Genomic DNA, 25,703 nt, shown 5'->3' with positions numbered 1-25,703 from the left:
GACACTGCCCAGCTCCCAATGTATGTCCGTGGTGTTGATGACAGTTTTGAAGTGATGGAGGAGCTGCTCACAGTAATGTTTAGTTAGTAAAGTTTATGGGCCCTGTTAGAATCAATATTTCATTCTCATTCTGTTGTTTGACAACAATAACAGAAAAATGTGCACTTGAGAACAAATTTATTGTGAATTCAGCTGTGAATGTACAGTTTGTCATTATTTAAGCTTCCATTTCCAAATGTTAGCTGACACTTTATTAGGTACACTGGTATCTATATCAGGTACACCTGTGACCTAAATGTTCCTGCAAACAGACTCCTTGGAGACCCCTACATAAATATCCATGTACTATCCAGCTAGACTAGTGTGTCTGTCCCTGAAAATATTCCTGCATGTGTGATTGTTCATGTCTCATCTGCAGGAAACAAACAGGAAGTGAGTGAAGGACACAGGAAATGTTTCCAGCTCTTCCTCCTATATCAGACATTCTCTCCATACCTGAGAGTGTCCAGTCTCCAGCCTGGATCCTTCAGTCCAGCCGACAGCAGCTTAATTCCTGAGGGACCTGGATGATTGTAGCTCAGGTCCAGCTCTCTCAGATGGGAGGGGTTGGAGCTCAGAGCTGAGGCCAGAGAAGTACAGCCTTCCTCTGTGATCAGACAGCCTGACAGACTGCAGACACACAAAACAACAATCAATCTGTCAACAATCGTTTTCTCTTTGTCACAATAACATCTATCCATTTACATCCATTCAATGTAACTTTATTTATAAGTGACAATTCCCAAAGGACAACAACAGTCATCTGAAGCTGTTTAACAGTGTAAGGTAACAGCCTCCAATATTAGAGAGAAAGCCCCAACCATCAGACAATTGTGGAGATACAGAAATTCTTTTATTGCTGCCATATAATCTGCATCATTATAACTGCATTAATAATGTTCTTTACAGCATTATTCCATCTAATAATATTTCTCACACTATTGATATTGCATTAAAGTTGTCTATTGAACATGTTCATTTGAGGATCCTTCCATTATGTTAACTTTTATTACAAGTACGGTCAGAAGTATTTCATACACATTGCATATTTGTGCTTATGTCGAGTTGATGTTCGGTTCATTAAGGGTCTTAAGCTTCACTGGCGTGACTGTCCAGGTGATCCATGCTGAGGGAAACTAGAACAGGATGATTGCATGGATGCTTACAATACATATAACACATATAATCTAGGAATGTGTCAGGCCTGAGGCCTTAACTCATTTGGTGTCTCACTATATTTTACTCTACTTGGCAACAGATGACCAGAGTCAATAATTAGCCCCAGAGACCCTGAGGGCTTGAAGTTTATTACCTTGTATGGAAGGTGTTACAGAAAAGAGAAGTTCTGTGTCTGTTTATAGCCATTAAACATGTACAAGATGTACCATTAACTGTGACTAATGTCTGGAACCTATTTTACTCTGACTATTTTTATTGACGCCAAGGGGGGGCGTATACCCCACTGCTTTGTAAGTGTCCACAACATGTATTTTTGTCAGAAGACATAGGCTGATGTTTTCTCCTGTGTGTTAATAAACTCATCGTTTGATTGCACTTCTCTGGGGCCTCCGTGGTTTGTCTCACTGCTCTACATTGATAGATTTCGCGACACAATCGACTGTGAGCAGCACTTGGTGATGGTGGGAAGAAGAACTCCCTTTGACACAAAGATCCTCCCAGTGAAAACAGGCTCCAGGAGGAGCATCTACCATGACTGGTTGCAGGGTGAGGGGAAAGAGAAGAGATGAGCTCAGAGAGACAAGAACAAAACAGAGAGACAAAAGTTAAGGACATGCAGTAGTGACATATAAAAGCATCAGGAGTGAAAAGAGGGGAGAAGAAAGCAGAGCATCATGGGAAGTCCACCAACAGCCTGAGCCTATAGCAGCATAACTAAGGGATGGGTCATCTGATCCAGCTCGAACTATAAGCTTTATCAAAAAGGAAAGTTTGAAGCTGATCTTCAAAGTAGAGAGGGTGTCTGTCTCCTGAACTCAAACTGGGAGCTGCTGCCACACCAAGTCCAACATAGCCAGGCTGAGTCGTTAGATTAGTCCAACGTAAAGTCAGAAAGTCATTATTTATGTCACATTTTAGTGCAAATGTAGAAAAACTGTCCAAAAGTTATTTCTAAATCTGATATTAAACAGTTTAAATGGTGAAAAAAGCTGTAAAGAAAACAGAAAGAGTCAATAAAAGCCTCTTTAGAGGGTCACCAGTTTAAAACTCAGACATTTAAACTGGTGATTCTCCTTCTCTACTCCATTTCCTCTCTAGACTTCCTGTTGCTAGGAGGGATTTGATTGGCTGAACGTCCTTTTAGCCTTTCTTTAGTTCTTTGGGTGCTAATCAAAGAGGAAAACACACGAGTCATGTGACGTGACATAAGGAGCGCTCTGATTGGTTGGGATTGACAAACTATGGTGCTGTTGGCAAGCTTTGCTTTGCAGAGGCAAGAAAATCTCTTAGATAGCGACGAGACGCTCCACAGTGACATTTCCACACTTTGGAGCTTCTGAAGTGCAGATGTTTGGAAACGCTGCTCCAACGTGTGGTTCAAACACTCAGGTCACGTGACCTCAGCTGCCACAGGTGGCATACCTGCTGCTTCCATGTTAGCATGTTAGCTCCAACAGGTGGTCAGTGTGAGAGCAGAAGATGATATCAGTGACATCCAAACAAGGAAGGAAGATACCGTTGAAGGCAGCGAGCTGTGACTGCTGTGAACAGTGTCCTCACACTATTTTCTCCCTGTGTCAACATACATGCTTCAGCTGCAACACACCACAAACACCTTTATACAACTAAATATACTGAGAGCACACTGCTGTGGTTGCTCTGGTAACCATCCATATATCCAGATGTTTGGGGCCGAGTCTGCTTCCTCATCCTTGGTTCAACCCTCAAAGTTTGATGCGTTTTTTTGTGATTTGGTTTTATTTGTTGTTCTATACACTGTGAAACAAAGCTAGAAGCCCCTGTGGTTCAGTGGGGGACTCAAACCCAGGACCCAACCTGCTCCAACAACAGTCAGAAGGATTTTGTTAAGTCTCATTTTCTCTTCATTAGGAAAACATCAATAATGAAGAGCACATGTTTATAGAGGCACATTCAGACCAATGACAACAGTCCATTCACACTGCCCTCCACCTTTTTAAATGTGAGTAAACACATCATGGTTCTGGTGCTGACGTGGTATCAGGGACAGGTGATGATTTTGAACTCAGTCTGAGGTTTGATTACATTGAACCTGCACTGCTTTATCCTGTTTATGACACATTTATACTCAAAGTCGCAGCTGGATAACAAAGAACGAGGAAAAACACATTTGTTGAGAGAATTGTTAACAAATGTGGTGAGAGTGTTGTAATAGTTACAGACAGAACTATGATTTATTTATTTAAATGCATTCCAGGACGTTTTTTACTCACGCTATGTCTCTTCCACAATGTTATTTTTCTCTCCTACAACGTACGTTACAATTACAATTACATGACCATTTATCCAAATTAGGCGATGACATCATTTAGCGACTTCCAGCGACTTTTAGGACAGCCAATAGCGATTTTCCTTACTGAGGAATTGGCAACACCAGGAGCAGTGGGTGGATGACAGCATCATCATGAAGGATCAGTGTGAGAATACATCATCATCCACAAAGAAAACCGGTCTGAGTGTCTGACGCTCTTGTTAGAAAGACGCAGTCGCAGCTTGTGGGTGCAGTTAGCTGGTTTGCTAGTTAGCTGCTCTGCTAGTTAGCTGGGAGCTAACTCACTCGAACATTTGATGCTAAACTGTCTAAACTGTGTGAGCAGCATTCATTGCTGCTCTGTGTTACTCTCCAGCCTCTCTTTCACTTAGTCCTCTCAGTTTTTTCCTCCTTAAAAACTAGAAAACCTTCTTTTTCAGCTTCTCCTCCACACCCGAGCTGTGGCTAAGGTGCTACCAGCACGCAGGCTCGGTGTGTACAAATTCATGGGCTGCGTCCTCCTGAGGACACATTTGTAGACAGATTACGTCACAGCGACGCACCGAAGGCTGTCCAAATTCCTCCGAATGCAGCCGACAAATGCGTCCTCCTTTCCCCGAATTTGAAGGATGGGTCGGGTGTGTCCTTCGTGGCCCACCATATCCCAGAATTCATAGTGCGGCCCAGCCAAACTCCAGCTTCCAGTAATGGCGACCGCTACTAAGTTTTAAAATTACTCTTATTAATCTTCCTGGGTCACAAAATAAACTTTTAACATATTTTCAGGGGAGAATGTGGGTGTGTAAACTTCAAATATCTGCTCGGTTTATCAAGATATCGCATATTTGCAAAAGTGCAAAAGTGCTTCGACGTTTTCAGCGACGTCTGTTACCCAGCTAGTCGAGAGCTCGAGGGTCACTGAAGCCGCAGAGAACGGCACAACTCCCGGCACATCATTTTCAGATCACCGTGGACTTTCGCTACTCAGGTTAAAAGTAATATTAGTAACATATGACTGAATCTATATCTCACTTAAAGCTTTCTGTAAATGAAAGAATCAGTGAAAATGAGGCGCTTCAGCTGATTTTAAACAAAAACACTGAACATAACCTGGTCCAGACCAGGTTATTGGTTCAGCATCAGTAACGGTGATGTAGCCAGGTAGAAACAGAGCTAGACAGACAAACATTTATGCTCACAATCACACATCTCCAGTTAACCCAGCATGCATGTTCTTGGACTGTGGGAGGAAGCAGAGAACCTGAAGACAACCCACACAGGCCACACTATCACTCTTATTTACAGAATTATAATCTAATTAGATGATAAAGTAATAAATTATTTGGTATTTTAATGAAAATACATTTTAAGCAATAGTTTATAAGTCAACAATTATAGTTAAATAAAGTGACAAATCAAACAGTCAATAAAACCTTCTACAGCTGAAACTAATGTAGACAATGTTGGGGGAGGAATTAAAAGTAAAAACCAGGTGATGATAACTACCAAAATAAAACAGGAAGTGAATAACATTGAAGCTCACTTTAAGCTCAACAGTCAAACTCTGTTTTGTATTAATCTATTGTTTTGAATTTTTGTTTACATTTTATGTTTAAGTGAGGTAATGAGTCATATCACTATGACCAAATATATATTTCATCTTTTCAGTCAGAAATAATCAATTGATCATATTTTTATTACTAAATGTTTCTGAAAATCAAATTCTGATATCTGAACAAACAGCTCTGTAAAAACCTTCAGCATACAGGAATCGAACTAGAAGGTTTGGTGGATGAAGCACTGCTAAAATAAAGATTTTGGACTCAGAGGAGCAGATGGGACATTTCATTGCAAATGAAAGACAGAAAGTGAACAAATATCACTAAAAACCCCAGACGCTAATTTCTACATTAAGACTTTTTTAAAAATCAATTTCCTGTTTATGCAGTAATAGAAATCAGGTTTAACGTGATCATCATTGGAAAATTTTAAATCCTGACCTGAGAGTTTCCATTTTACAGTGTGGACTCTTCACTCCAGCAGACAGAAGCTTCACTCCTGAATCCTGCAGGTCAGAGTTACTCAGGTCCAGCTGTCTCAGACTACAGGACTGGGAGCTGAGAGCTGAGGACAGCGCTTCATAGTCTCTCTCTGAGAGCTTACAGTGACTCAGTCTGAAAAATGACAGATAAACATTAAACAAACACTGTTGTTAAGTTGCAATGAGGGTGCACTAAAGAGTTTTTAGATTTAGCAATTAATCCTGTGTTTTTACTGAGAGTCAACAAATGGATGACGCTGACATTTGTTAACTGACAATGGTCAATCAATTCTGGTATTCTATTGCAAATGCCAATTGGGCTCCATGTGCCGGGCAGTGCATTAGCACCAAAGTAGCTGACATATTGATCAATAACTCTCTGCTCATTAAATTATCATAAAACTATTACAGAAGTTTAACTGACTTTTTTCCCATTTAGTGGATTCTTATTGGTTAATTCTGTCAATTGATGAAAAGCACAACATAACTTGATCTCACCTCAGAGTATTCAGTTTGCAGTGTGGACTTCTCAGTCCTGCAGAAAGAAACTTCACTGCTGGATCCTGCAGGTTGTTGTTACTTAAGTCCAGCTCTCTCAGTGTAGAAGACTGGGAGCTGAGAGCTGAGGACAGAGCTTCACAGCCTCTGTCTGAGAGGTCAGGGACACTCAGGCTAAAAAACAAAATAAAAACACAATTTGAAAAACTGTAATTTGATAACAAACTGTTATCAAATGACAAGTTAAATGAACTCTCTGACCAGTTACAGAGACTCAGTCTGGGGCAACAGAAAATATTTTAAAAGTCCACGTAGTAAAGAGATTAGAAATGTGGCAGATGATTATAACTTTAGACCAAAAAGGTGCCTCTCGCTCATATATTTGTTAAAACAAGAATAAACGCTCATCTTGATTTGCTTTGAATTTTTATTGACTTCTTATGCTGATTCATAAAGAATATGACTTCATCTGACCTGAGAGACTGAAAAACAATCAAGCATGCATGACTGAATCTGCCAGCAGCTGCAGATCCTTGGAGCTGTACTGGTGATGCTGATTGTAACATATAGAAGTGAACTCCTCTTCAGCTGAGCAATAAGACCAGAGGAGGAATGAGGGAGTTGATCACCTATGGGTCCATCACAGTCTTTGAACGTCTTCAGTCAGTACAGAATGATGCTGCGAGGCTTTTAACCAGCACATGAAACAGACTGGACATTACTCCAGTTTAATCTCTTCACACTGGTAACCAGTTCATTTTAGGCTTTATTTAAAGTTTTAGTCCTTACTTTAAGTCCCAGTCTATATTTCTGACTTTCTACAATCCTACAGCTCTTCTCACATCTGAGATCTTCCAGTTAAAGGCTGTTACTGGTCCCACTAACTCATTTATTCAGACTCTAGTTTTAATTGTCGGTCCTGAGGCTCAGAGAGAGAAACTCTTGTCTAAATTAGAGGCATTTTCACTATGTCCTTCACTACAAGTGAAAAACCTGGGTGTTATTTTTGACTCTGAGCTTGGTTTTATCCCACATATTAAACATGTAACTAAAATTGGATTTTATCATCTAAAAAATATAGCCAGAGTCCGCCCTATTCTCTCTCGGGCCAACACGGAGATGCTGATGCATGCTTTCATTACCAGTCGCATTGATTACTGTAATGCCCTGCTCTCTGGTCTTCCTAAGAAGAATATTTCAACTTTACAACTTTTGCAAAACTCTGCAGCTCGTGTGCTGACGAAGACCAGAGGGCGGGCCCACATTACACCGGTTTTAGAATCGCTGCACTGGCTCCCCGTGTGTGTCAGGATCGATTTTAAAGTTCTTTTATTGGTTTTTAAATGTCTTAATGGTCTTGGGCCTTCCTATCTCTCAGATCTGCTTTTACCATACGAACCCTCGCGGACCCTGAGGTCCTCTGGTACTGGCCTTTTGATTGTCCCTAAAGTCAGGACACATACTCACGGAGAGGCAGCGTTTCAGTGGTATGGTCCTCGTCTGTGGAACAGCCTGCCGGAGGAGCTCAGGGCCGCAGAGAACGTACATGTTTTTAAGAACAGACTCAAGACCCACCTTTTTAATTTAGCTTTTACTTAGCGTTTATTTATTTTATGCTTATTTATTCTATCCTGTTATTCTATTATTAATTTAGGCTTTACCTAATATTTTTTGATTTTATTCTTATTCATTTTTTAATCTTCTTATTCTATTTATATTTATATTATATCCTGTTCTTATTTATTTTATCATTTTACCCTATATATATTGTATTGCGTCATATCTCCAGTGTTTCCTTGGAGGGCGCTCTCTGCACCGGGGCTGTTATTGACCGTGGCTGCTGGGTCTCTGGGGTCCTCTCAGCCTGGCTGGGGGGCTCCTTGGCCTCCCTCCTGCTGTGTGCCCAGCCTGGAGGCTGCGGTCTGTGACCGGCTCCCGGTGCAGACGGCTCCCTGTGATAGTGTTTCCTCACCTGGCTCATGTGTGCCCAGCCCAATTTTACTCTTTAAGTAAGTGTGTGTGTGTGTGTGTGTGTGTGTGTGGGGGGGGATATATGTGTATTGAGAGTGTGGGGAGTGAGTTGGAGGGTGGGGTGGGCTGCTTTTAACTATGTAAAGCACTTTGTGCTACATTTTCTCTGTATGAAAAGTGCTTTATAAATAAAGATTGATTGATTGATTGATAGTATTCAGAGTGGCCTTTAACTAGTTTTAGGCTGTATGATGTTCAGTGTTTGCTGTTTAATGTTTTTATCTTCTGTGTTTTTATTGCCTGTTTCTGTTGTAAAGCACTTTGTGGTTTTTCACCTGTGAAAGCTGCTGTATAAATAAAGTTTACTTACAGGATGATTCTGGATATGACTTTGATTAAAGCTGAAGTCCATATATGTCTAAGACACTGACATTTACTGCTGCTATCAAACATTAACTATAATATACTGTATTTAGTGCTGATGATCATGTAAATAAATATGTTTAAGTTTTTAAGGGTCCATCACACATTACACTGTTTATGTTAAAAGTAAAGACATGAGTACAAATGTAGATAAAAGCCTGATCACATGTTTACTCACAGAGCTTTGTTGGAGGCTTTGACCACTGGCAGCAGCCTCAGAAGAGCCTCCTCTGAAGCAGAGTATTTCTTCAGGTCAAACACATCCAGATCTTCTTCTGATGACAGTAAGATGAAGACCAGAGCTGACCACTGAGCAGGAGACAGTTCATCTGTGGAGAGACGTCCTGATCTCAGGGACTGTTGGATCTCCTCCACTAGAGAACGATCATTCAGTTCATTCAGACAGTGGAACAGATTGATGCTTTTCTCTGCAGACAGATTCTCACTGAGCTTCTTCTTGATGTACTGGACTGTTTTCTGATTGGTCTGTGAGCTACTTCCTGTCTGTGTCAGCAGACCTCGTAGGAGAGTCTGATTGGTCTGCAGTGAAAGACCCAGGAGGAAGCGGAGGAACAAGTCCAGGTGTCCATTTGGACTCTGTAAGGCCTTGTTCACAGCACTCTGGTGGAGAGATTGAAGTTTTGGTTTGTTAAATAATTTAGATTTCTTGGAGGTTGTTTGTTTGTCTTCCAGCAGATTGAGTCCAGAGTTGATGAAGGTCAGATGGACATGAAGAGCAGCCAGAAACTCCTGAACACTCAGATGGATGAAGCAGAACACCTTGTCCTGGTACAGTCCTCTCTCCTCTTTAAAGATCTGTGTGAACACTCCTGAGTACACTGAGGCTGCTCTGATATCGATGCCACACTCTGTCAGGTCTGATTCATAGAAGATCAGGTTTCCTTTCTGCAGCTGATCAAAAGCCAGTTTTCCCAGAGACTCCATCATCTTCCTGCTCTCTGGACTCCAGTGTGGATCTGTCTCAGCTCCTCCATCATACTTGACCTTCTTCACTTTGGCCTGAACCACCAGGAAGTGGATGTACATCTCAGTCAGGGTGTTGGGCAGCTGTCCTCCCTCTCTGGTTTCCAGCACATCCTCCAGAACTGTAGCAGTGATCCAGCAGAAGACTGGGATGTGGCACATGATGTGGAGGCTTCGTGATGTCTTGATGTGGGAGATGATGCTGCTGGCCTGCTCCTCATCTCTGAATCTCTTCCTGAAGTACTCCTCCTTCTGTGGGTCAGTGAACCCTCTGACCTCTGTCACCATGCCAACACAGTCAAGAGGGATCTGATTGGCTGCTGCAGGTCGTGTGGTTATCCAGAGGCGAGCAGAGGGAAGCAGTTTCCCCCTGATGAGGTTTATCAGCAGCACATCCACTGAGGTGGACTTTCTAGGGTCAGTTAGGATTGTAGTTTTGTGGAAGTCCAGAGGAAGTCGACACTCATCCAGACCATCAAAGATGAACACAACCTGGAAGTCTTCAAAGCTGCAGATTCCTGCTTCTTTGGTTTCAGTAAAGAAGTGATGAACAAGTCCCACCAAGCTGAACTTTTCCTCTTTCAGCACATTCAGCTCTCTGAAAGTGAATGGAAATATGAACTGGATGTCCTGGTTGGCTTTGTCTTCAGCCCAGTCCAGGCTGTATTTCTGTGTTAAGACTGTTTTCCCAATGCCAGCCACTCCCTTTGTCAGCACTGTTCTGATTGGTTCGTCTCTTCCAGGTGAGGCTTTAAAGATGTCTTCTTGTCTGATGGTTGTTTCTGGTCTGTCTGGTTTCCTGGATGCTGTTTCAATCTGTCTGACCTCATGTTCATCATTGACCTCTGCAGTCCCTCCCTCTGTGATGTAGAGCTCTGTGTAGATCTGATTCAGGAGGGTTGGGTTTCCTGCTTTAGCGATGCCCTCAAACACACACTGGAACTTCTTCTTCAGCTTAGACTTAAGTTTACGATGACAAACTGCAGCTTGAAGTTCTGAATGAGAAGAAAAATAAACACTCAATTCCAAAAAGAACTAATCTTTAAAACATGTTGCTCCATCTTCCATCTCTGGAAAATGTTCATTTATCCAGCAGCTTAAATCTTTAGATAAATCCTCTTACTGCTCTGCAGACGGTCAGCCAGCTCCTCCTGCTTCATTCTCCTCAGGAAGTCCACCGTGATCTTCACAAATGCCTCTCTGCTGCTGCTCCTCTGACTCTCTAAGCATTCTGGGTAATCTGGACTCAGAACCTTCTGGATCTTCTTCAGCTCGTTCTTCACAAAAGTGATGATGTTGTCCTCCAGCAGCTGGAACAGAATATTTATGAATGAGCCAATCAGACTGAAATCATGGAGCCAAACATCAGATCCATGTTGGACACACTGACGATCCACTGGTCTACAAAGAGCAGCATGGAGATGACTGTGAACAGAACAGATGTAACAGTAGTTGTTGTACATGTACAGACCATAAATATGGAGTCCAGCTGTGTTTGATGCTGCTGGGCAGACTGACCACTGGGAACCTCTAAGCTCTGCTGGTCCACTCTGTGGAGGAACCATGAAGGATCAGATCAACACAGGATAAAGATCCAGGAGTTTCTGCTCAAATAACTTCATCTGAATCAAGTCTGTCAAGTTTTAAACTCTCAGATTGTGAACATATCAGTAATTTTCAGTCTGTTTTCATGGACGTCCTTTCAGTGGTGATGTCAGGGATGATTTTGAAGAAGCTCATCAAACTGAACCATCAGCAGATCACTGCTCCAAAACCAGAACATGATCCGAGTCTCCCTCCACCACCAGAACACCAGCTTTACTAACGTGGTAGATCAGTGTAGTACAGATCAATAACTGATGAGTCATTTGATCAAAATCACTGAGTGCTTCACGTCTGACCCTCTGATGCTTCTGTAGACATTTTGCATATTTAATGAATGTCTGACAGTTTTACATTCATTCTATGAACACAGTGGAAATGTTGTGTTATAGTCTCCATGTTGTTTCCAGCATCATAAATTCTTAAGTTCAGAAAATTAGATTCTTTCTTCACAGCTGAAAAACAACAACATTTATTCTCTATTGAAATCTGCATCGTCCACTCCAAAGGTCACAATCTGAAGGTAACATCTGGTTTTGTTCCCTGTGGTTAACTCTGAGCATCAGTATGGTGGGATTTATCCACTACATCCACACCACTGTGGTTCAGTGTTGTCCTGATGGAGTAACAGCAGCCAGTATGATCCAGGCTTTAGCTGCTGGGTCTCTGTGTGACCTCTCAGACTGTTTAACAGATCAGACACAAAGAGAATCAGAGCAGCTCTGTTCTTTAAAGACAAACATGAACCCACTCAGGTCACACTTTCCCCACAGATATGAGCATCACTGTCCTCAAACAGCAAATGACCAAGTCGAACATTTGGATCTTTTCTCTTTCATTGTTTTCTTTTTAATGAATCTTTGTAACAATCTGAGGATGTTTCAGGTCATATTTATCCAGGAAACACAAACATGTAAAGGAGTCATCACAGCTCTCTGACCTCGTTGCTCCAGGTTCACCACTGAAGCCTGGATTTCGACGTTTGGACCGGTCACTCCTCACAGACGGACAGCTGGACCCTGCAGACTGTGACCTCTGACCTCTGCAGACACAAACATGATTGAAGCAGCTGTGATCACACAGACTGCAGATAATGCAGCTGTTTCCTGTCAGTAACATCCTCTTAGATTAGAGTTCAGCTTTTTACAGGAAAACTGGACAAAACTGATTTTTGTTACAAACTCATTTTCATTTCCTCTCAGCTCACAAACACAGTCAGACAATCAACCAGAGTCAACACTGATTATAATGTCAGTGCAGAATTATTTCTGTTACTCAGTGAGTTCAGCTCTCTGACCTCGTTGCTCCAGGTTCACCACTGAAGAGTGGAGGTCGATCTTTGGACCGGTCACTCCTCACAGACGGACAGCTGGACCCTGCAGACTCTGCTCTGTCCTCCTCTTCCTCCATCATCATCTTCAGTCAGTCTGAGAGGTAAACCACAAACACTCAGTGAGTTCACATTAACAGGAGGAACTGAGTTACAGTCGCTGACCTCTGACCTGTCATGTGACCATGAAACCAGGTCAATATGTCTGTAGGTTCAGTCATCCAGGTCATGTGATCTAAGGAGCTTGGAGAGAAAAGAGACGTCTTTAAGTTTCTGGAAGACGTTTCATCTGAGAAGCTTCTTCAGCTCTAAAACCAAACGGTGGAGAGTCCCAGATATTTAAACCTGAGAGGGAAAGAAAGCATGTCGCTGACCCACCACTGATGTTATTTCAAGGAGGAAACTGAGAGCCTTTGCACCAGGAGCACAAACATCAGCTCCAGCAATGATCCACTGATGTGTTTTTATTCCATGTATGAATGTTGTTATTGACAGAGATGACGTTTGTGTGTCAGTGATGCAGTGACTGTTGTTGTTACCTGTACAGGCTGGTTAGACTCTATGAAACAGATCATACAGATCTCTGCATGTTAGAAGAGACTATTAAAGGTCATGAATGAGACAAAGGCAGGGAGGCGTCCTTTACAGCTAAACAGCAGAGTGAGAGAACAGCCAGCACCTCTACATTTATCACATTATACAGCACATGTATGATACTGACAGGGATGAGAAGAATTTAGTGATTCTGATCCCATCATTGATATTACTTATTGATTCTCAGTAGCTCTGCTCTGACAGTCACCACCATCACTGAGCAGCATATCAAAGACATTTGTGCACATTAACTGCATGTTGTGGCTCAAATGTTTGTGCATGTTGGAGGCATTTCCTCTTTGTTGTGATCAGTGTTGGTCATTACTCAAAACAGTCATTATTACACATATTACACAGAACACTTTGATTAAAAGTAATGGAGTACGTTACTTCATTACTCCTCATAACATTACTTTGATGTTAAAATGAACAAATGAGCATGTAACAACATAAAGCTGAGGTACAGCCCCACACACCAACACAGATCCTGATGAGGTCACGTGATGTTTCTCTGAGTGTTTATGAACACAAATCAAAGATGAAACAGCACAAAGACACTTCAAAGTGATTCTACTGTAGAAACATGAACAGGTAGAAACCTGCAGCCTGACTGCTCATCACTTTGTTACCTGTTCAAGTTCAGCAGCAGCAGCTCACTTTATCATTGTGAAAACAAAAATGTCAAAAACCATTGCTATTCTCTATAAAACAAAGCATGTCCTGAACAAAAAATCATTATACACACTTTATTGTACTCTGTTGCTTCCATATATGACTTACTGTCTGGAGATATGGGGTAATGCATATAAAACGAACACTCTTCCTATTTTCAAGTTACAAAAAAGAGCTATAAGAATTATAAACCAATCAAACTATATAGAACCAACTAACATTTTGTTTATTAATCTGAATACCCTGAAATTTTATGATTTAGTTGAATATAAAATGGCACAGATAATGTATAAAGCACAAAATAACTTGCTTTGCCCCAGTACTCAGAAGCTGTTCAAAGTCAGAGAGAGTCAATATGACTTAAGGGGAACAGATTTCTTTAAAAAAAAAAAAAAACAAGATAAGGACAAATATAAAGCAGAGATGTGTTTCTGTTAGAGGAGGTAACCTGTGGAATAGTTCTGACAGGGATTTAAAAAGGTGTAGTTCATTTTCCTTGTTTAAAAACATGTTTAAAAATAGAGTATTAGAAAAATATATAAATCAAGAATGAAAAGAGCAAAAAAAAAAACAACCTCTTGATTCTTTTGCTTTGATGTAGTTACTTATCTAAGGTGGAAAGTTTTTTTTTCTTGTTTGTTTGTTTGGTTTTTGCTTTGTTTTCTTATTTGCTTCAGGCCCTGTGTACAGGAGCTGCATGCAAAAAGATATTTTGTGAAAAGGGTTGGCGTAATAAGCAAATGCTTCAGCCAATACCTTTTGATTAGCCTTGTCTCATGCTTTCTTGCTTTATGGTCGATTTTTGTTCTGTTTTCACTGAGATATTTGAATGCTAATCAATAAAATCAAAATCAAATCACGGTGCTGGGGCCCGTTCTTCGTACCTCGCTAAGTAGGTTAGCCGGATTAGATTGTTGACGATTTCGCGTGATCCTGGATCAGTCGGTTCCCCGAAGCCCATCCGGGACTTGCTGTCATAGCAACAGAGCCGTAAGCGTAAACCTGCTCGGGAGCAGGTTTACTTTATGTAAACAGGATTAGATCGCGGCCACGCAGGTATGTCCGCTTCATTTATACGAAAGCAACAGCGATATTTTTCCACTGTTTCACCATAAATAAATATTATCAATGTAACTAAAGATAATGCAGCACTTGATCCTTTTATTGATGTCACACAGATACATACAGGTCATTTCCTAAAAAAGGGAAATGTACTATTAACATTCTATTACATGTATGTGATTATTACAGATGTAATTCATATTTCAGAGTAGTAATTGTAAATTACTTCGTGTAATCAAGATGAGAGACCACGGCTATAAAAGCGAAGGTGGATTTGGGAAGCCTGTCGCAGCCATGTCCTGTCCGTATACGCGACCAACCCATTGCGGAAGGTGCAAGATTGATAAGGAGAGTCCTCAGAATTCAGCGTATATTGCGGGATAGACAGGATCCTTTAGCTCAGCGCGACAGTGTGCTCATAGAGAGATATCGATATTCCCGTGAGGGTATTATTTACTTAACCAACTTGTTGACGAGGGGGTGCAGGACCACCACCTGTCTTTTTTTCCTCTGCCCTTTTCTTGGTTGCTGTTATGAACAAACTAACAGAGTATTACAGGCCAGTATTACCTTGCCAAGAGACGCAAAGCAATCTAAGAGATAAATATTACCATTCTGTAGAATACTCCTGTATTCCACTTTTACTTGTTCCCATGTTCTTGTGGGTCCTGTTGTGGCTCTAATGTGAAAGGGGATATAATATAACATATTATAATATAATATAATGCCATATGATATTGGACAATATAGTGTCATATGATAGATCTACCCTACCGCCTACTGGTGTTGGCCAGAGGGGCCGATGGCGCGATATGGCAGCCTGGCTACAACCGTAGCTGCCTCCACCAGTGTGTGAATGTGGGAGTGAATGAATAGTGGTATCGTAAAGCGCTTTGGGTGCCTTGGAAAGCGCTATATAAATCCAATCCATTATTATTATTATTATTAAATTACCTACGAGTTTGATTTGTCAGCAACTTTCTGCCAGCCCTCTCTCCTTGCTTTTGCAGCCTTTGCAGTGTTCTCTTGCGTTTTAATTAAACTCTGAAACTCCTGAAATCCCTCACTCATGAGTTCTTGCTCTGCTGCCGGAAAATACCGAGCACGCCCCTTGGACATTTTCGCCGACCAATCAGCGGGTTGCCGATCAATGTTTCTACTATCGATGCGTAGCCCCTTTTACGACACCCAGTGATGTCACATTCCTGCGTCCAGCTGTAGTAATCGTCAACAGCAGGTGTGTTCGGGGAACCGGATTAGTGAGCTCACGGTTAGCGCGATGATTTGATCTTGGATGTGTCATTTGATCTTGGATGTAGTAAGCGACGTACGAAGAACGGGCCCCTGGTCTGGGGTCAGTGTTTACTCAGCTTTACGTCACTCTGGGTTCTAGGTTAGCTTAGCGTTAGCATGCTGTGTGCTAGCTCAGCGTCAGAGCTCTGCAGGTGTCTCGTGTGTAAATATTAATCACAGTGACAGTAAAGGAGGTAAAGGGCTGTGACGTCATCACGTACGCTGCGTCCTCTGTGGGCTCTGAGTGAACTCAAAGTACAAACTACAAGTACACAAACACGAACGTAGCTCAGAGTGGCGGACACACTCGGCCTCGTTGGTCCAGCTGTGAGTCCGTTACCGTGAACTATGGAGCGGCAGATTTGTGCTGAACTAAGCTGCACACAGCTGATGTTAGCCAGGAAACATTACACACTGACTTTAATGGAGAGACCGGAAATACAAACACACACAGTTTGTTGTGTGAAGAAATCAAACACGAGCTGAACAAACAGTAAAGTTCCTAAAGACAAACTGTTAAAGGAGGAAACAAAGCAAACTTACAGTTTCTTCACACCAACAACAAGCTCCACTCCACACCTGGACACTAAACACGGACACACAGGTGAGCTGCTTCCTGGAAGGAGGCGGGGCTCCACCTGAAACTCAGCACAGGTGGGAGGGGCTCAGCTCTGTGTGTGCTGATGTGTTAACTTTAAAAATATGCCGTCTGACTGCTCAGACTGAGTCAGAGTAAAGTTCACATGCTGACGTGTGGAGACATGAAACCTTGTTGTAGCTGCAGGTGTGAACACACTGATCCCAGATCAGCTCTGCTGTATTTGTAACATGAACATTTCTGCTGCAAAGCTTCAAATGTTCAGCATGTTTCTCTGTTTCCAGTCTATAGATCCAGTCACACTTTCTACCTTCACCTGTGCAGTAAAGACTGAGAGCAGAGCTGAAACCAAGCGTCCAATCAGTGAGCAGCATCAACACCTGAGCTTCATTCAGACTCTGTTATTGAAGATGTTGTTGGTACAAAGTTCATCTGCTGCTCACATGAATCCATGAAAGATTTATTTCACTGAATGTTTCTTCAAAGCTCGTTTCAACCTGTTGAAGTCATGAATGAAAGTGCAGACTGAGAGTGGATCACATGATGTTTGAGGTGTGTCATGTGACATGTTCAGTATTGTCACACATGTCTAGATTGTCCCTGATATCATAACTGCTCAAACACTGATGATTATATTTGAAGAATTATTCCTGATGGCAGCAAAGTTTGAATGGAGCTCTCTGTCTGTGCTGATTTGTCGCCCTCTGGAGGTCAAAGCACAAACTGCATGATGTCACTGTAACCACCACAGAGACAGGAAGTGTTTTTATGACTGAAACACTGAAATGATGCTAACGGCTGTCGTTAGGCTCACTGACAGCAGTGCTGATGTGTTCATGTCAAACACTGGCTCAGGTCAGACTCCTTCATCCTTCTCCAGCGTGAGGCCGCCCTCAGACCCACAGGAGCTCTGACCTTTGACCTCCTGACCCTAACCATTTTAGTCTTGTTGCATCTTTAAATGCAAATCCATCCAAACTGTAGCCGAGCAAAAGAAGCTGGAAGCTGTTCTATGAATGATGTTGTTGAAGGAGCTTGGAAAGAAAAGCGTCTGGACTTCTTTAAGTTGCTTGAAGAGGGACATGGACGTCTTAACGCCCACTCACATCCTGGGACATTTGATCACAGGAAATCACATGATGGGGTGGGGCTAGATCTCACAATGGGTTCACCCAAAACCTTGGCTGATTGAGACCCACACCCGTTCTCACACCGTGGCTCGTGTGATTAGGTAGAGGATCAACAGGGGCTCCGTGTCCCTGAATTTAAACTGAATCTAAACACACCGTGCACAATGCCAAGTTAGATAATGGTTAAAAGAACAAGATAAGAATAAATAAAAAGATAAAATAAGGATAAAAAATAACTTAAAAAATAAAATAAAAAGATAAATAACTGCAAATAAGTACAAATAAGTAACTGAAGACACGTGTGGTCTGCAGATGTCGATGTACATGGATGTACATGGAGTTTAATGTGCAAAATGAACTTAGTGTGCAAAGTGACCTGATGTGCAAACTGCAGTTTGAGGTCGGTCAGCTGTTCAGGAGTCTGATAGCAGTGGGGAAGATGGAGTTGTTGAGTCTGGATGTTCTACATTTCACACTTCTGAACCTTCGTCTCGAGGGCAGAGGTGTGTCTCTCCTCTGGACTCTGTGATGGTAGCTGCTCTGCAGAGAGGGCAGCGGGGTCCTGATGATCTTCTCCACAGTTGTTATCACTCTCTGCAGGCGTTTGCGGTTTGCAGTAGTGCTGCCGTACCATGCAGTGATGCAGCTGGTCAGGCTGCTCTCCACAGTGCAGCTGTAGAACCTGCTGAGGATCTTGGCCAACATACCAAATTTCCTCAGCCTCCTCAGGAAATACAGCAGCTGCTGAGCCTTCTTGACCAGCTGTGTGAGTTTGAGTCCCTCACTGACTCAAACTCCTTCAGTGACACTTGCAGCCTTGCAGATTAGTTTGCTGATCCTGATGCATCTCTGGAGCTGATGCTGTCCCCCAGCAGACAACAACAACATAGATGCTCTCACTAGTCCACTTTACCCTCTAATCACATCTCTGACATCTGCAGGTTGCTCCATAGAGACTCTTGTGCAATGCCAGGTGTTTGTGTTTGTCTGTAGGTACACATTAGATATGACCATAGACGCACACACACAAGTGAACACAGCAGCACAGATGGTTTCCACCTGCTTCCCTCTTTCTTCACACAACTGTGAGGATGATGAAGAGGTTTCAGGACGAGGTGGTCAGCAAGCACAGGATAAAGCAGGGCCATGAAACTCTCTGGTGCAGCAGATGTTTAATCAGACTCAGCTTTAGGCTTCTTTTCCCACCTGGCAGCAAAGTAACAGCTTCACTAATGTGAACAGTCACAATGTTAAACGTTTCTATATCTTCATATATTTTTATCTGTTGATGCTGCAGAATAAAGTCTGTTAACAGAGTGCAGGATGTGTAGAGCAGGTCCAGCTCTCCCTTTACTGTGTCCACTTTCATCAGCCCCTGTGAAGTGACACAGAGTGCATGTGTGTCTGTCAGCTGTTGTTTGTTGTGAAGGATGGAACAAATGAACACACACTTTTAGAGAAATCTGAAAAAGCAACACGTGCTTGGGCTCCTTCTGTGCTCGTCTTCATTAATGCTGATCTTTCTTTCCTGTTTGTTCTTTGGCACAAGCTTCAGTCTTTTCTCCCAGGGCTCCTTCACACTTAGAAACACACCTACATTCATTTATACACAAACATCATGAAACAAAGGCTTTGTAAAAGAGGACATGAGATCCTCTCTGAACAGCACATTCATATCAAACACAGGACTGAACAGGATATACTGAGTCTGTGCTGTTTTCATTGTTACTTGCTGAGTATTTTTCCAGTGTTTGAAATGTGACTCAAGTCTGATTCTTCTACTGTGTGTGAACTCTAAGCAGCTGCATTAAACAGCTGCTTTTCAAACCAGGCTCAATCCTATGACTCTGTGAATGTAAACTTTTGTCACCTGCATGAATAACAATCCTTGATCTAGTCAGGACTGCAGTGCTCCTGTGATCCCAGCTTATAGATGGAGGCTAGCATGAGAGGCTCACCAGCTAAAGCAGCACACCTGGGTCTCCCAGCCTATTAAAAGCAGCCCTTTGCTTCACCTGCTTCACTAAACATTATTATTATTATTTAAGCAGAGTGGTGTGATTCATGTAGGCATTGCTGTGTGACAGGAGGACTTTTCTTGAAACAGCTCGTGTGACGTGAGCTGACGTAAAAACAGTGATGTTAGCTTGATTCTCTTGGCTAAAACTATTTTAAAAAGAGGGTCAATCATGCAAATCTGCCAATAGAAGCCAAAGTTACAGCCCCTCAGAGTTTAAAGAGAAAAGGCCCGTTTCCAACACGCGGTTGTGCAAAGGGAAACAGGCCCACAGTGCCTGAGTGTGTGGGTAATTCTTCAAATAATATTCAAAAGCAAACATTTTTAAGCATGTAAATAAAATTCAATCATTTCTGCTCTTCAATACCTAAGAAATGAAAACTGGCAGATGGTCCCAAAATGTGAAACGCCTGGCTATCTGTGCATTTAGTGCTGCAGGTTTTCAGTGTTTACCTTCAGAAGCATAAATCTCTGCACAGATAATGTTCATATGTGGATTCCTGGTTTTCTGCAGTTAATTGTGACCCAAAGCGTATTTTTAAAGTGGTTCCAGGCAATAAAGTCTAAAAATAAATACATCTACTTCCTTTTTCAGTGTTCCAGCCTCAGTGACTCTGACACAGTGCTGTAATATTTACACCTCTGATGAAAGCAGAGTTTGTAGTTGCAGAGAAATACTCGACTCATTTTGGGCATTTACGAGCAGGAACCTCAGAAAGCCCCTCGCTGCTTCACTGGTTAAGAAGCAAAGCAAACATTACAGGGAGTGCAGAATTATTAGGCAAATGAGTATTTTGTCCACATCATCCTCTTCATGCATGTTGTCTTACTCCAAGCTGTGTGGTCTAATAACATCAACACTATATATATATAGTGTTGATGTTATTAGACACTATGTATATATATATACATCAACACCGCCATTGTTGGCAGCTGAAATTTGGCTGGGCCGCGCTATGAATTCTGGGATATGGTGGGCCACGAAGGACACACCCGACCCATCCTTCAAACTCGGGGGAATGAAGGACGCATTTGAAGGAGTCGAGGAATCGGGACAGCCTTCGTCGCCTGGCTGTGACGTCATCGGCCTTCAAATACGGCCTCCGGAGGATGCAGCCGACGTTTTGGGACACAGCTTGTGTGTCTTTGTTGGTCATGTGACCTCCCAGGGACTACACATGGAAACGAGCAGTTTAGCTCAAATCTGGCAGGTTTCCATCGTCTGTTTTTGTCCTGATGTCCATGAACATGAACACTGTCCCTGTCAAACACGTCCAGATAATCTGATCCAGTGTTGTTCTTCTTCTGTGGTGTTTGTGATGGAGCAGCAGCTGCTGATCCTGATGTCCTCCACCAAGGGGGCAGCAAATTCAGCTGACTGTCATCATTTATTAAAAAGATGTAACAATGTGACATAATGCAATATAATAGTGTCAGTTACACATTGTGGGTTGCACTGTGGCCAGAATGGACATTACCTCCTGCCTAATGGAAGCTGTCAGCCATCCTGCAACCATGAATTAGATAAGCAGAAGTGAAGGGATTGTTAACAACAATTTAATAATAAAATGTAATGTGAGAGTTGCACTTTATTAGCTCCCCACAATCGTATGAATAATAACCATGAATGCACTGCATGCTCATAGCAAGTTCTTTAGGTTTAAAGTGAGATCCTGCTTTAAAGGGCGCTTCATCTGCTGGGAATGACATGTTTCTTCTAGTACGTAAGGCTCAGCCCATCTTACTGGGACTTACTTTTGTAGATCCACATGCTCTAAACCTGCTGCTCCATGATTGGTGCAGAAGCTTTAAGCTACTATTAACAAATAATAACCATGGACTTAGTTGTTACTACAATAACTTATCATTGAGCAACTTTTAATTTTACTTGTAAAACTATGCAAGTAGAATTGAATGGGGCACAGTGAGCTGAGCACAGGCCCACTCTGTGACACTCAGAGGTTTGTGGATATCATACTGAGAGTATTGGACACAGTGCAGCCAGCTTGCAGCCACTTTCCCACCACTTTAGCACAATGTTTACATGAGACTCAGCCACACTAATGTTCCTGGGCAGACATGTGGTGCAGCATGGCTGATGGCACTGTACCTGCAGCTGTCATGGACAAGAACCACTCAATACCTCACCCAAGCCAAGCCTGTGCTGATGTTGTGATCTGAGACCGAGACACTAACCCAGGATCATGATATGATGTTGTGAGAGTTTCACTAAGAATTAGCTCTGATTACAAGATTTCAATCTATCGTAACTCTAATTTGTATTTACTTCAGTTTGTTCATCTTGGAGCTGTGTGCAGCTGAGGACAGTCTTATTATTACCAGGTGAGGATATGTAACAGCCACAGTCTGTAGAGATGATGTCACCATGGAGTGGTGATGTCACTGGAGCTGCCAATATGTGCTCCAGCCAAAGCTACACCAGAGGGTTGTGCTGTGTAACAGGTTGGTGCAGGTGGTGTTATCTACATTTGAACATTAGGCAACAGTCTCATGAAGACACTTTCTATTGTTCACTAAAGACCAACAATAACAGAGACAAAGGGAGAGCAGCAGAACTAGTGCTAACAATTAGCACTGCTAGCCTGCCCACCAACACCAGCTAATGTTCTAAAAACGATGATCAATGATTTTGCTGTAACGGCTCCAGCTGTCTGTGTCAGGGACACGTTGGAGATGAAGTGAGTGATCCAGTGACAAAGGTTTGGAAACCTGCAGTCAGCTGAGACTAAAGGAGTCACCTGACCGAGAGACCAAATGTTTCACTGAGAACGTCCAGATGAACAGAATCAACCTTTGGGATAATCTGTTCCACACATCCATGTTTCACTTACTGCATTATATTTCCTCATTGCTGTGCACACAGGCCTGTGGCTTATAACCAACTCCAAGTTCAGACTCAGAGGCTGCTGAAGCTGTTTTCTGGAACAGAGACGTGTTGGATATAAAAGCAACTCTTCTTTATGTGTCAGCACTGAGGAAAGGAGCAGCTTCGTTTCTAAGTGTATGAAGGACTGTAGCAGTGTGTGTGTGAGCTTTATTTCACAGACAGAACCATGTCAAAAACACAACTTCAGGTAAAAACAATACAAAATCAAAGAGTCTGATCAGAAGGATTAAACAGAGGAGTGTGGGACTGTTTTTAACAGACAGCAGGTTAAGCCAGGCTGGAGGAGTAAACTGAGCCTCGGTGTGAGCAGCAGTGTGTTTGACAGGAAGCTGAGATAAACAGTCTGGAGCCCATTTAGTGCTTCATATGAAAGTGTGAGGATTTGAAAGCAAATCTAAAATCAAGCAGGAGTCAGTGTGAGAATGATTTGTGCTTTTCCTCAGTCAGATGCTGGGAGTTTCAGTTCATCCATGTTCAGCGTGCTGTGCTTTGTGTAACAGGAGAATATGACAGTATAAATCAAGTCTTCATGTCACTGAAAGCCTCCACAGTCTGCTATGGAGGTGCATCAGTTTGGATTTACAAGAAGAACATTTCTTAAACCTGCCACAAGATGGCGCTCCAACAGAAGGGATGTCCACAGTGTAACACAGACACACACATACTGTGTGAATGTGTGAGTGAATGGGCTTTCAACACAAGGCTTCTGCTGCTACCTTTAATGACATAATTAGCTAACAAGAACAAACTGTTAATTACCACCAAAGAACGGCTCCAGATTTTAGCTGCTGACCATTTTGTGAAACGTTGATTACATCAGCTTATTGTTGATTTTTCAACCTTAATATCAGCTGCTTTAAAGGAGCCTCGTTCTCTGGCAGTAACACTTTTCTTCACTAGATGCAGTGCAGGCACAGTCTGTGTTTCTAAACTACACACTAATGTTCATTGTTGTGCAGCTAAATCCTCCCTCTGGATGGGAAGAATCCCTGTCAGGCTTCAAACACCTGGCTTGGTGTTCTGGAGCTAATGTGTCACCTGTGAGGACTCTGAGATGAACACACAGCAGACACTTCAGTTCTCCGTCTGTGTGTCCTCAGTTTCCCAGCATGCCTTGGCTGTGGTGGTGGAGGTGAATGAGGGGGAACATGCTGCTCTGTCAGCACTCAGGTTTCATACCTGGTGATCTCAGAGGACAAAGCGGCGTTACAGCAGCGCACGTTGATGAGACCTGATGCTCTGAACAGTTCAGACTTCAGCCTCACTCTGAGAAAACAAACGACTGACTGTCAGCAGCAACTACACCTGCTCCATCAGTGACGGAGAGAAGAACTGAGACTGAGAGACATACAGCTGCAGGTCAAAGGTCAGAAACGCCCGCTCTTTGTACGGGTCAGGAGTTAGTACTGCAGAGGTCAGAGGTCAGCTTGCTGACAAACCATTTGAAACAGTTTGGAGCTAAAAGCACAACAGCAGAGGAAAGAAGAGACACTGCAGAGATGATGCAAAATATTGTGTTTTGTTCTCAGCTGTCAAAAAGTGTAACACACGTGTTCCAGCACAGCCTTTGTGTACTTTCACTTCTCCATACTGTCCATTGGAAATCCTGTTTGTTACTTTTTGATTTCAGTCCATGTGTCCAAAGCAAACTTCTGTCCCACACTTTCTCTGCTGACTCTTCACCGATGCTCAGATGATCTCAGATGATTTCACCAGAACTCATCAAAATTCGGGCTCCACAGAAACCCAGACGTCACTAAACAAGCGTAACAAGCAAAGTGAAAACTGGTCGTTCAGCTTTATTGACCAAAGATAAGCTCACATGTCACCTCATGACACAGACACTTATTTCCACAGCATGCACGAGGACTGACAATAAGTGTCTATAAAGCCACTTCTATCTGCCACACCTGTGCTTCTGTCATGGTTGCTCTCCTCTCACTCTGTCATTTATCCACAGTCTGCCTCCCTCTGCTCCGTCAGCTGACGTCCTCTCTACACCACCTGCTGTGTTTTATCCTGCAAAAACACATTTAAGAAGCGTTGCACCGAGTAACGGGAGGAACTGCTATAAAATCCATTTAAAGGAGGTGGTGCTGAGTGCTGTGACTGGGGTCCCACCACTGACATCACGGGTGGAGGACATGTTGGAAAACTGCTACAAAGTGCTGTGCAGCCAGCAGAGCTTACAGTCTGTCCTGTGTGTCATACAGGCTCTCACACTTAGTGTTTCTGTGACACATTGAAGAGAAGTTTGTGTTGTTCACAGTTGTGCTTGTACTGAGTGACAGCTGACATGACCTAACAGGAATAATGTGTCTGTGCTGAATGAGAAGTAACACACAATGAAGTCTTGATGCATCTCAATCATCCAGGAAAGTGAGTCTGTTGCTTCTGTTCATCTGGACGCAGCGTTTTGTGGGAGAAACGTGTCGTCATCATCAGGTGACGTCTTCAGTCTCAGCTGCAGGTTTCAGTCTTACAAACAGGACATTTGCATAAAGACTGAAAGCAGCTGCAGGAACGATGGGCTGGGAGCTCCGTTCCTTCATCTTAATTATGCAGATTCTCAGGACCATTGATCAACAACCACTGATCCATGTCCATGAGTCCCATTCACAGAGATGTGGGAATGGCTGCAGTCACAGCATGTAAGATGGAAAGAAATGAGAAGTATTTAGCTGAAGTGGATTTGATTTATGTTACTTCTTTTTTAACTTGTAGTTCTACATTGGAAGATTATTGTGATATTGAAATATAAAAATACATTTATATTCTATTATTTTCTCAAAATAAGCGTCACACTCGTGGAAGCCGGTGTAGCCGCCGAAACGCCTGCATTTATGGAGACTTTCAGCCCCAGGTAGGCCAGTTATGGATCTTCGGATCTACATTATGTCAGCATAAAATACATACTTAGGCAGAATTTTGCAAATATCTATTTTTCATTTTGTAGCAGCATAGAGCTTTTTTCCAATTATTTTTTAAAAGTCAGGTCAAGGCTCCAAAAGCCCAAAGGCGATATAACAGTTTGTGTTTGCTACATGGATCATTGTAGTTCAGCTTTCCTTT

At 42.5% G+C, this 25,703-nt stretch overlaps 1 protein-coding gene across 5 annotated transcripts in view; it reads right to left on the bottom strand.

The window, feature by feature from the left end:
• Positions 1–25,703, bottom strand: part of LOC146606839 (protein NLRC3-like) — a 154,224-nt gene that overhangs the window by 66,893 nt on the left and 61,628 nt on the right. The window contains exons 1-7 of one of the 5 annotated variants that reach the window (XM_085349222.1): positions 12,325–12,443; positions 11,968–12,069; positions 10,897–10,975; positions 10,549–10,735; positions 8,620–10,420; positions 6,048–6,221; positions 496–669 (exon numbers count right to left, since the gene is read on the bottom strand). In XM_085349222.1, coding sequence (XP_085205348.1) covers positions 496–669; positions 6,048–6,221; positions 8,620–10,420; positions 10,549–10,735; positions 10,897–10,975; positions 11,968–12,069; positions 12,325–12,443 — 2,636 coding nt within the window. Of the gene's footprint in view, positions 1–476; positions 670–5,508; positions 5,683–6,047; positions 6,222–8,615; positions 10,421–10,548; positions 10,736–10,896; positions 10,976–11,967; positions 12,070–12,324; positions 12,444–25,703 lie in introns of those variants that run through there. The other 4 variants (XM_085349223.1, XM_085349225.1, XM_085349224.1 and 1 more) reach the window with 4 other exon arrangements.

This window comes from Diplotaxodon limnothrissa, unplaced genomic scaffold, assembly GCF_057381915.1.
Source record: "Diplotaxodon limnothrissa isolate DT_005_m unplaced genomic scaffold, D_limnothrissa_male_GT1.1 unmapped_scaffold_4, whole genome shotgun sequence".
Taxonomy (NCBI): Eukaryota; Metazoa; Chordata; class Actinopteri; order Cichliformes; family Cichlidae; genus Diplotaxodon; species Diplotaxodon limnothrissa.
This window is presented reverse-complemented; position numbering and strand designations above follow the sequence as displayed.